At 37.0% G+C, this 14903-nt stretch overlaps 1 protein-coding gene across 1 annotated transcript; it reads right to left on the bottom strand.

Annotated features, from left to right (window-relative positions):
* Positions 1-13041: 13041 nt before the first annotated feature.
* Positions 13042-13971, bottom strand: LOC122135886 (THAP domain-containing protein 6-like). The gene is made up of 3 exons (XM_042716935.1): positions 13844-13971; positions 13504-13696; positions 13042-13273 (listed from the first exon to the last, which is right to left on the bottom strand). Exons 1-3 carry the CDS (start codon positions 13921-13923, stop codon positions 13067-13069), a joined length of 480 nt encoding a protein of 159 aa, XP_042572869.1. The 5' UTR covers positions 13924-13971; the 3' UTR covers positions 13042-13066.
* Positions 13972-14903: the final 932 nt, after the last annotated feature.

Here is a 14903-nt window from a genome sequence, read left to right as displayed (position 1 = left end):
TTATCATATTCAACAATTGATTTTACACTTAATGTTTGATGTAGCAGGCATAGTATAGTGTCATATTATCAGCACTTGAACTTGTTATTTGTTCTTTTGACCTTTGAATGTGATTTTATTTTTGTTTTACACAGAGGAAGAACATTCAGAAGCACAGAGACGCCAACAGACCGAGACGAGCCAGCAGGGATCAAATACATGTAATTACTGACTGCTGACAATATGAATCACTTTATTTCTAAATTTCTTGATTTACCCAATATTTATTACTTTTTTTATTTATTAATACTTTCACTATTAAAAAAATCCTCTTAACTCTGTTAGTGCAATAGAATAAAAAAACATTCTGTAGTAGAACAAAGAAAAAAATCTACTAAACTTAACACAGTGTTCAGTGGTAACAATAATTTAATAAATTAGTGCAACTATTGATTTGTTTGTTGTGTGTGTGTGTGTGTGTGTGTGTGTGTGTGTTTTTAGCGCCTCTCTTTTATGAAATCATGTTTGGAGCAGTTGCTGTTGTTTTTGTTGAACTCTGCTACACTGACAGCAGAACTGATCCTAAAAGCACGTGAGTGATTGTAATATTTTAATATCATACAGCGTTATCTAATCTAACACACTGTAATAAACTGTGTCTTTAGGAAATATACACAACAAATTACAGTGCAATTACTAAAAATTGCTTGACTTTTTTTGTTTTTAAATGTCTTAATTTTTCTGTTTTCATATGTAGTATTTTAATTTGAAATTCTTAGGAAATGGAGAGCATGTCGTGAAGGATCTGAGAGTCATTGTGTTTGTCTCTGAATGTGTTTTTGTCTTATATTGGCTGTTTCTACAAATATGCGCTTTCTGTAAGTATCTTTTAAAATACTTTTAAAAGAGACTCAGCTGGTTAAATTAATCTGACTGTCAAATGTATGAGAACTTAACACTATAAATAATGAGCCAGCTCATGTATTTTGGCGAAATCTGTTTTTGGTTTATATTAAAAAGATAAACACAGGCTCAGTAACAAACAGTCAGTGGCTAAAAGCAAGTAAATCCAACCAAACAGGTACTTGAGCTAAAGACAGTAACCAACAATATTTATATTACACAATGCCAAGTTTACTGTATAAATCAGTGTTAGTGTGCTACAGATATCACTTAACAATCATGCTTTTAACCCTCAGCAAAGGCATATTTCACACTTGTACTTTAATAGGGTTACCACATTGTTTTTTTCTGTCTTTAAAATTGATATATTAAATTAATTATGTTAACTTAAAAAAATAAATAAATCATTAGTCACAAAAAAATGTTATTCAAATGACAGCCCTAATAAATTTTATTATTAGGATACTTTATGAAAACAAGTGGGCCATTTTAGGTGCATGTCTAAATATCTAAATTGTGAAGCAAAACCCTCAGAGCTAAATCAACTCTGCTCAAAGTAAACATTGTCCCAATCTATAGCATGTTTAAGTAACACTGAAGCAGAGTTTAAGTTAACTGATGATTGAGCATTAGTGATGAACATCTGCTGTAAACAGTGTTAAATATGAACAACTACTGCTCAGATTTTAGACATGAAAACTTATCAAACAGTCCTCAACAGTGGTAACTCTGATTTGGTGTTACTTTAACACTCTGTAGATTGGGACAATATGTACTCTGAGCAGAGCTGATTTAACTCTGGGGATTTTGCTATGTAACTACAACCTGTTTTACTCACAGTGGTTTTAATTTTCCTAAAGAACAACTAAATGCTGATAATATGTAATATTTAGGTGACTGTAAATGTAACATGTCATGTGAATAATTTTCTTTTCTTTGATGCCTCCTGTCCAGTGAAAATTAATCCTGGGTAAGTGCAGGTCTCTTTCTTTCTTTTTTCTTTATTTCAGTGCAACTGTATATAATTTGTTTTTAATAATGTTTCCTGTCACAGATTTATATTTAAACAAGGGAACTCACTTCAATGATGCAGATTTCATCTCAGGGTAATGTAATTATTATCATGTTACAATGTTTAGGCTGATCTGCAGTATAAGGTTTTAAAAGATCCTAATGTGTTCAGTTGTACAGATGCCAGTTTCTTCTTTCTTTCAAAACACAGAACTCACCAGAGATTTATACAGTACATGGAGAATCTGTCTGCACCTGATTCTGATGTTTCACAGAGACAGAAATGAGAAACAGACTCATCCACATTTTGTTCACTCTGCAAAACCACGAGAACCCCAGCAGATCAACAAGCTGAGAGCTAATCATTAGTCTGGTTGTCTTTCAACAATTGCAATACTTTGGGGATTTAAGTATGAAGGTGTGTGAAAATGGCAGTCTGTTTGTCTTTATTAAATTCAATATTTTTTTAAGTCAGTATGAAGATCCTGAACATATGTTTTGAAAATGTTGGCAGTGATCAGGCATACGGTGTATAAGACATTATTTAATATTTCAACTAGTAGTGGTAAAGTAACACAACTGAACCATATTTAAATATACGAAAACATATTTATGCAATGTTTAAAATGAAATGGAAATTAAGTGTTCTGTGTCTGAATTGCTAGTTTATGTTTATGTAACTGTAATAATAATAAATAAAAAGTGCTTTCTATTGAAGTCTTCAAGTTCATCATTTCTGAAAAATAAATCTTTCTGCTTGAGATGTGGCCAGGTTTCAGTAGTTTTACTGGTCAATTATAGACCACAATCCAGTTTCTTACTAGGTTACAACTGTTTCTATATTTTGTAAATTTCTGTAGAATGAAATACTATGGTAATATACAATTCAGATTTATTACCCTCAATCATAATAGTCTTAGCACTGAGCCCCAGCTCAGAAACACTTCAGTCACTCCTGCTGTCTGACCCGATCCTCTGTGGTGGAACTGCTTAAAAAAAAAAAAAAAAAAAAATTAGCTGGTATGTGTGGATGTAATTCTGATCCATTAAACAGTTCTGGATAATTCTTTGACAGTTTTTTTCCTCTGATATTTCACTTTCACGCTCCTTTCAGAGCATTTGATAGTATCAGGATCAGACTGTCTATATCTGTGGGTGAGGATGTGACTCTGTAGACAAACCGCTCTAGACTCTCAGATGCAAGCTGAATTCAGTTCAATTCAATTCAATTTTATTTGTATAGCGCTTTTCACAATACACATTGTTTCAAAGCAGCTTTACAGAAAATGCTTGTGTCTTACAAAGCAGAAGTGAATGTGTCCAAGTAATGTTCATTTCACAAATGAACAGTTCAAGAAAATAGAATCATACAGTTAGCTAACATGAAATTAATTTCAGACAGAAGCTCATTAATGCGATTATTACAAGTGTGATCATAATGATTACAATATAGAGAATTTTTGGCAGCATGTCGATTCAAGTTGGCGTCATCTGGGGTCCTCGCAGGGTTTAGGCATCATCTCTTCACAGGTGTTGGGTCACCTGAAGTCTTTCTATGAGTCTGGATCCACGCTGGAGATGGTGTTATCTCTAGATACCTTGAGATGGGCATCCCAGGGTGGGAACAAAAGCAGATAGAAATTAATTAGCGGAGCTGCTGTTCATAATGTTTCAAGCAAAAAAAAAAAAAAAAAAAAAAAAAAATAAAAATACAGAAAAAAATATATATATATACAGTACAGGTCAAAAGTTTGGAAACATTACTATTTTTAATGTTTTTGAAAGAAGTCTCTTCTGCTCATCAAGCCTGCATTTATTTGATCAAAAATACAGAAAAAAACAGTAATATTACTGGGAACAAGGGTGAGATTGAGATTCATTATGCGAATGCTTGACTGAAGAGATCTAAACAGAGAGAGTGTGTTTGAGCCCCGGACATTATCAGGAAGACTATTCCAAAGTTTGGGAGTCAGATGAGAAAATGATATCCCTCCTTTAGTGGACTTAGATATCCTAGGTACTACTAAAAGTAGACTATAGAGTTTTGTGACATTGAAGAGTGTGATGGATTATAGGGCATAAGAAGATCAGTTAAATATAAAGTGGATTTACAGCCTAAATAGATGTATTTATATATACAGCATACGCAGTGATTGCTGTAAGGGTCTTTTCATCGCTAAAGCTTCAACAAGTTCATGCTACGATGAGCAATATCTAGCCTATTTTTTAGTATGAGATAAGGGGTATTTTTCTCAGATGAACGCTGCCACCTGTAGGTTGTGTGTGAACATTACTCATGCAGCTGCTTTGAAGCATGAGGGCTTCACCAGACACCCCTCGCTGCAGACTGTAGCGCGGTGACGTCACGTACGTCTACGTCTATAGCACGCATGCACATTAACGTGGTGACAGCGCATGCGTGTGTAATTTGCATTGCGTGATGACGTTAGTTGTTTTTGCGTCTTGTGTGCATTAAAACGCATGCGGTCCCATCTGGTCTAAATATACTTATTAAAAATTCATGTCCTCTGCTCTCTCCATAGGCCTACTCATTGGATCCTGCTGATACTGAAATAGGCCGGATCTGTTTCTCTATTCCCTGTACTAAAAATAATAATCGTTGTATACGGGCTTTGTTCCAAAGGGATATTGGGGGAAGGGGAAGTCGTGGCCTAATGGTTAGAGAGTCGGACTTGCAATCCAAGGGTTGTGAGTTCGAGTTTCGGGCCGGCAGTAATTTTAGGTGGGGTGAGTGAATGTACAGTACTCTTTCCACCCTCAATACTACGACTGAGGTGCCCTTGAGCAAGGCACCGAACCCCCAACTGCTCCCCAGGCGCCGCAGCATAAATGGCTGCCCACTGCTCTGGGTGTGTGTTCATGGTGTGTGTGTGCACTTTGGATGGGTTAAATGCAGAGCACGAATTCCGAGTATGGGTTACCATACTTGGCTGTATGTCACGTCACTTTTACTTTCACTTTCATATTGTCTCCAAACCTGCTATTATATCATTCTGGAATGGATGTGCTGATAATTTGTTATGGTCTAAAATATGGAAACTCCCACATAAATATTTAATTACAAATAAAATCATAAAAATTTATAAATATTACCCATGTAATTATTTTCTTGTGAACAGATTTAATTATGTATATGTATTTTTATGTCTGTTTATGTGCTTTACTTTTTGTACCCCCTGACTGCAGTTGTAATTTCTAAAAGTCAAATAAAAAAAAAAAAAAAAAATTAAAACGCATGCGCATACTTAAAAGAATACACTAATAAAATGTTAAAGTATTAAAGAACATTAAGGTGTAAACATTAAGGAGTAAAATCTAATACAGCAAACAGCACATATCCATTATTTTAACCATGTTTCATCTGAGGTAAAATTATACGGAATTACAAAGTTTATTCTGTAATATCTCTGTAGTATTTTATTTACAATATATTAACATTCTTTATCACAATACTTCACTATGTATATTGTAATATTACACTTTAATGACACCTTATATATGTCTTATTGAGCTATTCAAGAGTAAAACAGATGAAAATCAGTCATCAGCTCTAGTGGTGCAGATGGTAAAACGTGTGTTGATTACAATTTGATGCAATCGACCCGGGTTCAAGTGTTCCTTTTGACTTGTTTTTTTCCCCTCCTTTTTCAAATTTCAAATCACATCAGAAAAGCATGTATTTTCAATAAAAATGAAGGAAATAATCAAAAAGTTGTGAGGGAGGGCTTTATTGTCCCCCATTTAATAATTTGAATTAAAATTATAATTTACACTTAATAAGTTATTATTGCATACGGTTTTATAATGTACTACAATACTGAGGTGCAGATACTTGCCGCGATTTGCAATAAGTATAAGTTGCAACCTGGAACTCAGGTTGTATTGTGCAGAAAATGCACTCAAGTTCTCGACACATAATTTACATAAAAGAACAAACAATATTAAAGCAATATTAAATTCTTTTGAAGAAAGGCAGAAGAGCCATACAAGGAAAAGATTTTAAATGTATTTTTAAATATATTATAGAATGGTATTAGAAAAAGTGTTAGTTGCTTTTTCTGTAAAGTGATTAAATTTATAACCAGCATTAACATCAACTAAATTAATAAAGTTTGTCAAGTCAAAATTTAGGTTGGCTTGGTTCGAGAAAGTATAGCCTGAAAGTTTGAAGTTTTTTCAATGTGAAAATTTTACAGTTGAGGGCATTTTTTTTTTTTTTTTTAGATTAGATTCAACTTTATTGTCACTGCACATGTAAGGTACAAGGCAACAAATGCAGTTAGCATCTAACCAGAAGTGCAATAATCAGTAAGTACAGAATATACAAGGTCTACAATATGTTACAGATGTACAATAAATAAACAAATAAGGCAGTATTATGGACATAATTTACAGATTTTAAATACTATCAGCATGATATATAGATAGGTGTACTATAAACATACTATACAGATGGATTATGTATAAGTGTATGTACACTATAAGCAGAAACTATGAACATATGAACATCATTTACACTACTGCAATGGACAGTAAAGTGCATATAAAAATATTCCAGTGTGCAAATGGATCATTCAGTATTCTGGATGAACAAACAGTAGTGCAAGTAATAACAAGTTACTGTTTTTGCTTGTTTGTAAATAAATAAATAAATCAGATGTAGTTTTGAGGAGGGGTGAGGAGTGTGTGTGGTGTGGGGGGTGTCAGAGGGTAGAGTTCAGTAAGGAAACAGCTGTAGGGAAAAAGCTGTTCCTGAATCTGCTGGTCCTTGTCCGGAGGCTCCTGAAGCGCGCTCCCGGAGGGCAGGAGGTTAAAACAGTCTAAGGTCAGGGTGAGGGAGAGTCCTTAAGAATGCTGCGAGCTCGACGTAGACAGTGTTTCCTCTGGATGTCCTCAATAGCAGGAAGTGGTGTCCCTGTGATGTGTTGGGCAGTTTTCACCACCCTCTGCAGTGCTTTGCGGTCAGCCATGAGCAGTTCCCATACCAGACTGTAATACAACTGTTCAGGATGCTCTCGATCGCACACCGGTAAAAGTTCACCAGGATGGCTGAAGACAGCTGGTTCTTCTTCAGTGTCCTGAGGAAGAAGAGGCGCTGGTGAGCCTGTGAGCCTCTGATATAGTCTATCAGAGAAAAACAAAAACAGATAGTTGAGAGGAGACAGACAAAGAGATGAAGAGAGACAGACACTCAAATACTTTTTACAGTACTCACTACATGGTAAGGAGTTAAAGAACTATCTAGCCACATGAAGTGAATTTCTTCTCACTGACAGTGTCCCTAAAAAGTCATATGAAGTCAAATGAAGGTAAATTTAAGAGGTAACACTTTACAATAAGGTGTCATTGGTAAACACTAGTTAATGTATTAATTAACATGAACTAACAATGAACAATACATTTGTTACAGTATCTTTTAATCTTTTATAATGTTAGTTAATGAAAAAGATTACAAATATGCTAAAAAAATTGTTTTTGTTTGTTTTTGTTTTGTTTTTTAAATGCATGCAACCATCAATGACATTACTTACATTAATAAAGTCTTTCTGCTCTATTTTAAGACATCTTTAAAGGCTCATTTTAGGCGAAATAAGATTTTTAAAGACCCTTTAAAGAGCAGCAGAATCCCTGTCACTTCAAATAATATATCATAAAACGTCATAAATGTTTGAAATCGCACACATTTGCAATGACACTCTCTATGATTATGACCAAAGCATCCTTACAATTAAAAGCCATTAACACAAATTCACATTTTTAAGAAAACAAAAGTAATTAAATGTTTTTTGACTTTACTGCCACCGAATCTCAAATCCACCATACCTTACGAACATCTGGAAGTGAATGAACCTGGATATGCGCATTAATGCCAGTCAGTACGGCGCACACGTGTATTTACGGTAAATGCATAAACGTGACGTCACCACGTTACTGCGCATGCGTTTTATAGACATACCTTAAGTCACTTTGTGCATGCGCGGTAAACACATACGTGACGTACATACGTGACGTCACCGCGCTACAGTCTGCAGCAAGGAGTACTTGACCAGAGATGGTTAACACCCCCCACATTACCCCATCAAAGTGTTGTAGCTGTGGAGGAGATCACAATGTGGCTTATGGTGGATGTGAAATAATGCGAAAAGAGACAAAGATACAAAAGATAAGAGTGGAAAGAAGGATATCTTATGAAGATGCAGTTAAAGTGGTTAGAAAGAGGGAAAACAACACAAGTGAGACAGAAAATATGGGAATAATGAAACCTATACAATGGTCAGAAGAAGGGTTGTATGTGAAAAAAGGAGATCTGGTAAAATTCATAGCAGGAGTGATAAATAGTACAGCAGAAGTGAAGTCTAAAATGATAAAATTCAACTGGTGGTAAAAGCTGCAATTAATCATCTAGGATTAGTAGGACTGACATGGGAGGAAGTAAGGGAGAACCTTGCTATTCAGTGAAGTCAAGAAGTATCATGGGTTGGTTAATACTAATGGTTATATCCTTTTACAATGGAATGCCAGAAGTTTAATGGCAAATGGCCAGGAGTTTAAGCATTTCATAAATGAGTTAGAAGTAAAACCAAATGTAATCTGTATTCAAGAAACAAGGTTGAAACCACATCTAGAATTTGTTATTCATGGGTATATTGGATTAAGAAATGATAGGATTACAAGAGGGGGTGGAGGATGTGCTACGTTCATAAAGATTGGAACTCCATATAAGTTAAAGGATAAGGGAGTAGATCAGGAGTATTTGGTGGTGGAGGTGTGGGACAGAGTGGGAGGGTTAAGAATAATTAATTATTATAACCCATGTGGACGGTTAACATTAGATAATTTATTAAAAATACAAGGGCAAGATAGGGAAAGAGTAATTTGGTGTGCAGATTTCAATGCTCATAGCTCATTGTGGGGCGGTGAACAGACAGATGAAAATGGAAAAATAATTGAAGAGTTGATAGATGAAAAGGATCTGGTTTGTCTGAATGATGGGAGAGGAACTAGGATTAACCTAATAATGGGAAAAGAATCAGTACTGGATTTGACATTAGTGTCTAATACTTTATCCGGAGAAAGTTATTGGGAAGTTAGGTCAGCAACAACGGTGGGGAGTGATCATTATCCAGTTTTGTGCACAGTGGGTGGAAGTATGGAAGCTGGGGTAGAGAAAAGGATTCCTAAGTATATTTTTGGAAAAGCTAACTGGGAAGAATTTCAGAGTTTGAGTGATGAATTAGTTACTAGGATAGATATGTCTGGAAACATAGAAGAAGTGAATAAGCAATTTACCTCAGCAATTAACAGGGCAGCGGAGAAAGTCATTCCAAAAACGAAAGGTAAAGGTACTCGAAGATTGGTGCCTTGGTGGAATGAGGAATGTCGACAGGCCGGTGAGGTTAAGAAATAAAGCATTTAGACTGGTTAAAAGAAACACACAATTATCAATATTTATGTTTGTATTGAATATAAGAAAGCTCAAGCAGTGGTTAGAAGAACTATAAAGACAGGCTAAGAGGTCAAGTTGGAGAAAATTTTGTGATGAGATTGGTAGGTCTACACCTGTGGGTGAAGTATGGGGTATGATAAAGAGGATGGGTGGAGTTAGGAGGCAATGGGATTATCCCATGCTATCATTTGAGGAGAAAATAGCAAAATCCGATAAGGAAAAGGTGGAGGCCATGGTCAAATCATTCACAAAGATTCATAGTTCGGAAAACCTGTCAGAAGAGGAGAGAAGGCAATAACTATGAATCAGAATTTTCAAAGGTTAGACAAAAAAGAGGAGTCAGGAAAGGGTATTGATGAGCCATTCACAATGGCAGAGATGGTAAGAGCAATTAATAGAGCTAAGCAAACATCTCCAGGGAAAGATCGAATATGTTATGTGATGTTAAAACATCTAAGAGAAAGATCACTGTTAAAGTTGCTTGAGATATATAATAAAGTTTGGAAGGAGGGAAAATTACCAAGTGAATGGAAAGAAGCAGTAGTGATTCCTATCAGGAAGCCTGGCAAAGATCCTACTAATCCCATAAATTATAGACCAATAGCTCTTACATCAAAACTCATGTAAGATAATGGAAAGAATGATAACGGAAAGATTGTCGTACGAACTGGAATCTAGAGGGGTTTGTCAGAGCTGTCAGAGTGGGTTTAGGAAGGAAAGAAGTACACTGGACTCTGTTTTAAGATTAGAGACTGAGATAAGGAAAGCTCAAGCAAATAAAGAGAGCGTAGTTGGTGTATTTTTTGATATAGAGAAGGCCTATGATATGATGTGGAAGGAGGGTTTGCTAATCAAGCTAAGTAAGTTGGGGGTAGAAGGGAGGGTGTTTAACTGGATCAGAGATTTTTTGTTTGAAAGGAAAATTCTGGTAAAAATTGGGGTAGAGATGTCAAGTCAGTATACGATTGAAAATGGTACGCCTCAAGGTAGTGTTATAAGCCCATTGTTGTTTATCATAATGATTAATGATGTATTTGTACAGGAACAAGAAGAAATTGGTAGATCTCTATTTGCTGATGATGGGGCAGTGTGGAAAAGAGGAAGGAATGTAGAGTATGTTATTAGGAAGGTGCAGGGTGAGATTGATAAGGTTGCAGAGTGGGGCTTTGATTGGGGATTTAGATTTTCAATAGATAAGACAAAAACAGTCTTTTTCACCAGGAAAATAATCCAAGAAGACAAGAAGTTAAGGTTATATGGTAGAGAGATAGAACGGTTAAGCTCATTTAAATTTTGGGGGGTGACATTAGACTCAAGATTAACATTCACAGAGCACATTAGGAAAGTGGAGGGAAAGTGCAAGAAGGTAGTAAACGTGATGAGATGTTTAACAGGAAAAGAATGGGGAGCTAGTTGCTCTTCTCTTAAAAGTATATATGTGGCGCTAATAAGATCAGTATTGGATTATAGTAGTATAGTGGTGGGAGCAGCAGCCAAATCCCTGATGAAGAGATTGGAGGTGGTACAGACCCAAGCACTGAGAGTATGTTTAGAGAAAATTTAGATATAATTAATGTGAGATTAAGTCCTACAGTAGTTTTCCCAGCATTAGCTCCATGGAAGATGATATGGCCAGAGGTAGACTGGTTTGTTATAGAGGAAAAAAGGAAAGCAAGGGAGGAAATTAATGGTAACTTTATTCAGATTTATACAGATGGTGCAAAGAATCCAGAGACAGAAGTTACAGGATTTGGAGTAGCAATACCAGGTCAACAAATTGGAATTAGTAGAAGAACATCGGATAAGTTAGGGGTTTACACTGTAGAAATGTTGGCAGTATTGGAAGCATTGCGGTGGCTGGGAAAGATGGGACATTAGGGCTGGGCGATGTATCGCATGCAATTGTCACGCGCATTTCGTCAGTAAAGCCGGTTCCCCTGATTACCACTAAATCGCCATCACCTGCTTTCAAATGGAGCGGCATTTAATAGACAGAGCCGTAGATCACTGAAAAAGCTACGCAATATCGCGTTCATTATCGCAGATGAATCGCCTTCGATAATGAACGCGATATTGCGTAGCTTTTCAGTGATCTACGGCTCTGTCTATTAAATGCCGCTCCATTTTGAAAGCAGGTGATGGCAATAACTAGAACAAAGAGGCAAAATGAGTATTGACTTGAGGGAGATAAGAGTACAGGAGCTCACTTTAAAAAGTTTACTGGGTGGTAATGGTAGGGCGCAGTTTAGAGTACTGATGACTTTTTTGAAGGAGACAGGGCTATATAGTAGGATTTGAGATAGTTATAGGGAAAGGAGGGAGGATATTTGATTGGATAAAGTAGGGTAAAGTAGAATTAGTATATAAAATAGGGTAAAAGAAGAATTTGTAGGAATTGTTTTTAAAGTAATGAAGTTATATTGGTGGTAATGTAGGAATTAAAATGTGTTTTTTTTTTTTTTTTTTTTTTTTAATATAATTGTGTAGGAGATTGAGAAGTAGAGAGTAGACCTATTATCAGGTCCACATTGCGGAACAGAGGGGGCGGTAATGCTCCATTAAGCTGGATGCCAACCGCCGGTAAAAAAAGAAAGAAGAAGAAGATGAAGACGAAGAAGACCCCCAAAGCACATGGACGGCAAGTGTCAAGCCTGTGGAGTACAGGAGTCTGTCAAGCATGTCATCATGTTCTGTCCGAGATATGCTGAAGAAAGGAGACTGTTATTCATTGGTCTAAACGTTCTGGGAGTTGATTTAGTCTCTGTTAAAACTCTGATGGGTGATGGTCCTAGTCAAATAGAAAGAGCATTGGAATTACTTCACTTCCTAAAGGCCACTGGCTTATATTGGAAAATATAGGCTAGGGGGAGCTTTAATGTAGATTATCTTTATCACCAGTGGGAGGCAGCAATGCACTAGAAGTGCCTAGTCTGCCGGAAAGGAATAGAAGAAGAAGAAGAAGAAGAAGAAGAAGAAGAAGAAGAGAACCCCCCACATAGGCTCTATCATAGACATAATATACGTAGACACCTCATAGACTGACGCTACCTATTGGAGCTGGCGTACCAGCGCGGCGCCATCTTGGATGGGTCTCCAATGCGCCGCCCCCTCCGCATTTACTTCTACTGAGGAAGGTGTATTCCCAACTACAATAATCATAAATCCCCGAATTTTTAACCGGATTTTCAGACGGTTTTGTTTGTTACAAACGGCAGAGATTTAGTTATGATACAGGATGCTGTCACACATTGAAAAATACTGCTTTCATGCTAAAATACTTTGTATTATGCTCTTTAACAAAGACATATGGTAGGCTATGGCATATTGATAAATGTATAAAATTAATCAGTTTTATATTTTAATAAAGAAACAAGTTTGATTTTTGACATTTGAATGTATTTCTCTTTCCACACACACACACACACACACACACACACACACACACACACACACACACACACACACACACACACACACAAGCTCCCATATATACTGTACCAGCTCTGAACACTTTTTTTTAAAAAAAGGCCTGGAAAAGTAACTGCTATAATTCCAGGTCATTCCAGCATCTTACACTACCCTGTCAGGCTTGCAACTGGGGCTGGGGAGCTAAAATCCTTGAAAAAGAACTGTTTTGCACAGCTTCTTGCGTATGCTGGCACTCTGTAACTCCAGGGGTACTTAATTTTGCAATGTGGCGCAGCCTTACTTTGTGAAATACAGACACCACAAATGACACAAGCATGAAATGATGGTTCTCAATTCCGAACTGGGTTTCTGCAATGTGCTCCCCAAGTAAGAACACATCCTCTGAACCAAGGATGGTTCACTTTCAGGGAAATGCTGAGAAAGGTCCACTGGTAGGCTCTCTTCAGCTTTCCTTGAAGTTTTTGTGTTCCTTGTCACTACTGGCTAAAATATAAGAAACATAATATTTAAAAAAAAACACTTCATTAAAAAACACTTGAAAAGGTTTTTAGTATCCCACACTGTATTTTAATACACAATACATCACTAATTTCCTAAACATGCAGAAAGAACTAACGGTTTAAAAAACGTTTAGCAAAGTGTGATATTTAACTTTTGTTTTACATATGAATCATAGACATCTCTGTTAGCATGTAGAGTAAAAATACACCTACTCTTTGGAGATGACATGGGAAGTTGAAGACAGATGGAGTCGCGCCATCTCTAAACCTGACAATCTGACCCGTCCTGTCAAAATCATCAGGCTTGAAGTGCTCACTACAGAGCTTTGACGATTCAGTCACAACAAAACCCTCCCGTCTTATAGCAACTTCCCATTGACTCCTCAAGCCTGTATCACTCGGAAACCTTCAAAATGTGAAGAAGAAAAAACAACAAGAGACAATGAGAGAGAGTACGTTACCAGTTCCTGCTGAACGTTACACGTAAGTAACGTTAGTTACGATGACATAATATTATAAATGGTAAATAACCTAAATTATTGTTCAATATTACTTGTGAAAGGTAATCCCATGCGATCTGGTTTCAATACTGCGCCGGTTATTGCAACCGTAAGCTGCACAAAATACGGGCATAGTTGCTCGCTCTCCGTTGACTCCGATTGACTCTGGTGCTAGCGTAGAGTGAGGGAGACCTAACCAATATGGCGGCGACACTGGGTTACGCTCCAGCACGTCATGAGGCGTCTACGTATATTATGTCTATGGGCTCTATGCAGCGGGGATTGTGACGTATTTCCGACTACACTCTCTACTGGGCTAACAGTTTCGTTCCGTATGCGATAACCTTGTGTATGGCGCGAAACTTAACAGCGATAAAAATTTCTGGTTGTTCTTATATCTAGTTTTTGGTTTGGCAGCTTAACCATGGAGAAAAAAGGTTTTCCGATACCAAAAGCTAATGCGACCTAGATCGGAACATTGTTGTGTGCCGTTGTGCCTTGTGTCGGCAAGATACAACTCGACTGTGAGTTTCCATTCATTTCCAGTGGAAGAGGATCTCAGAAAAAAGTGGATCGTTCAGATCAGGAGAGATGACTTCCAAGTCAACAAAAACACAAAGGTGTGTAGCGTTCATTTCAGACCTGATGACTTTATGGAAGGGGCTCGTCTGAAACGTCTGAAAAAAAGGTGTTTTCCCTACACTGTTTGAGTGGAACCATTACCAGGAGCAGCCGCCAAGGTTGAGTGTTTGGGAACGTCGAGAGAGACCGCTGACCCCTGATCCTGACTCGAACATAGACCAAGAAGATATGGACTTTGATGTGGAGAGGACTGGACATGATTATTGTTCAGTTCCCGAAGCTGCAGCTGTGGACATGGTTCTACATGAAAACGAGGAGTTAAAAAGGGAGATAGAAGATTTACGGAAGCAGTGTTCAGTTGAAGCAAACAAAGATCATACACCGCTTTGGTCCCAAGAGATTTGCTGGGTCCGCTTTTATACAAGGTAAGATTATATTGCCTGTGGTAAGCATTTGTAATAGCGTTGCCATTGACCTGAAAACACTAGTCCACATTTCTGATAAATATGATTAGAGTTGTATACGCTAGCT

The sequence above is a fragment of the Cyprinus carpio genome, chromosome A3, assembly GCF_018340385.1.
Source record: "Cyprinus carpio isolate SPL01 chromosome A3, ASM1834038v1, whole genome shotgun sequence".
Lineage (NCBI taxonomy): Eukaryota > Metazoa > Chordata > Actinopteri > Cypriniformes > Cyprinidae > Cyprinus > Cyprinus carpio.
Note: the sequence above shows the minus strand (reverse complement) of the source record. Positions and strands in the feature narration are given on the sequence as shown.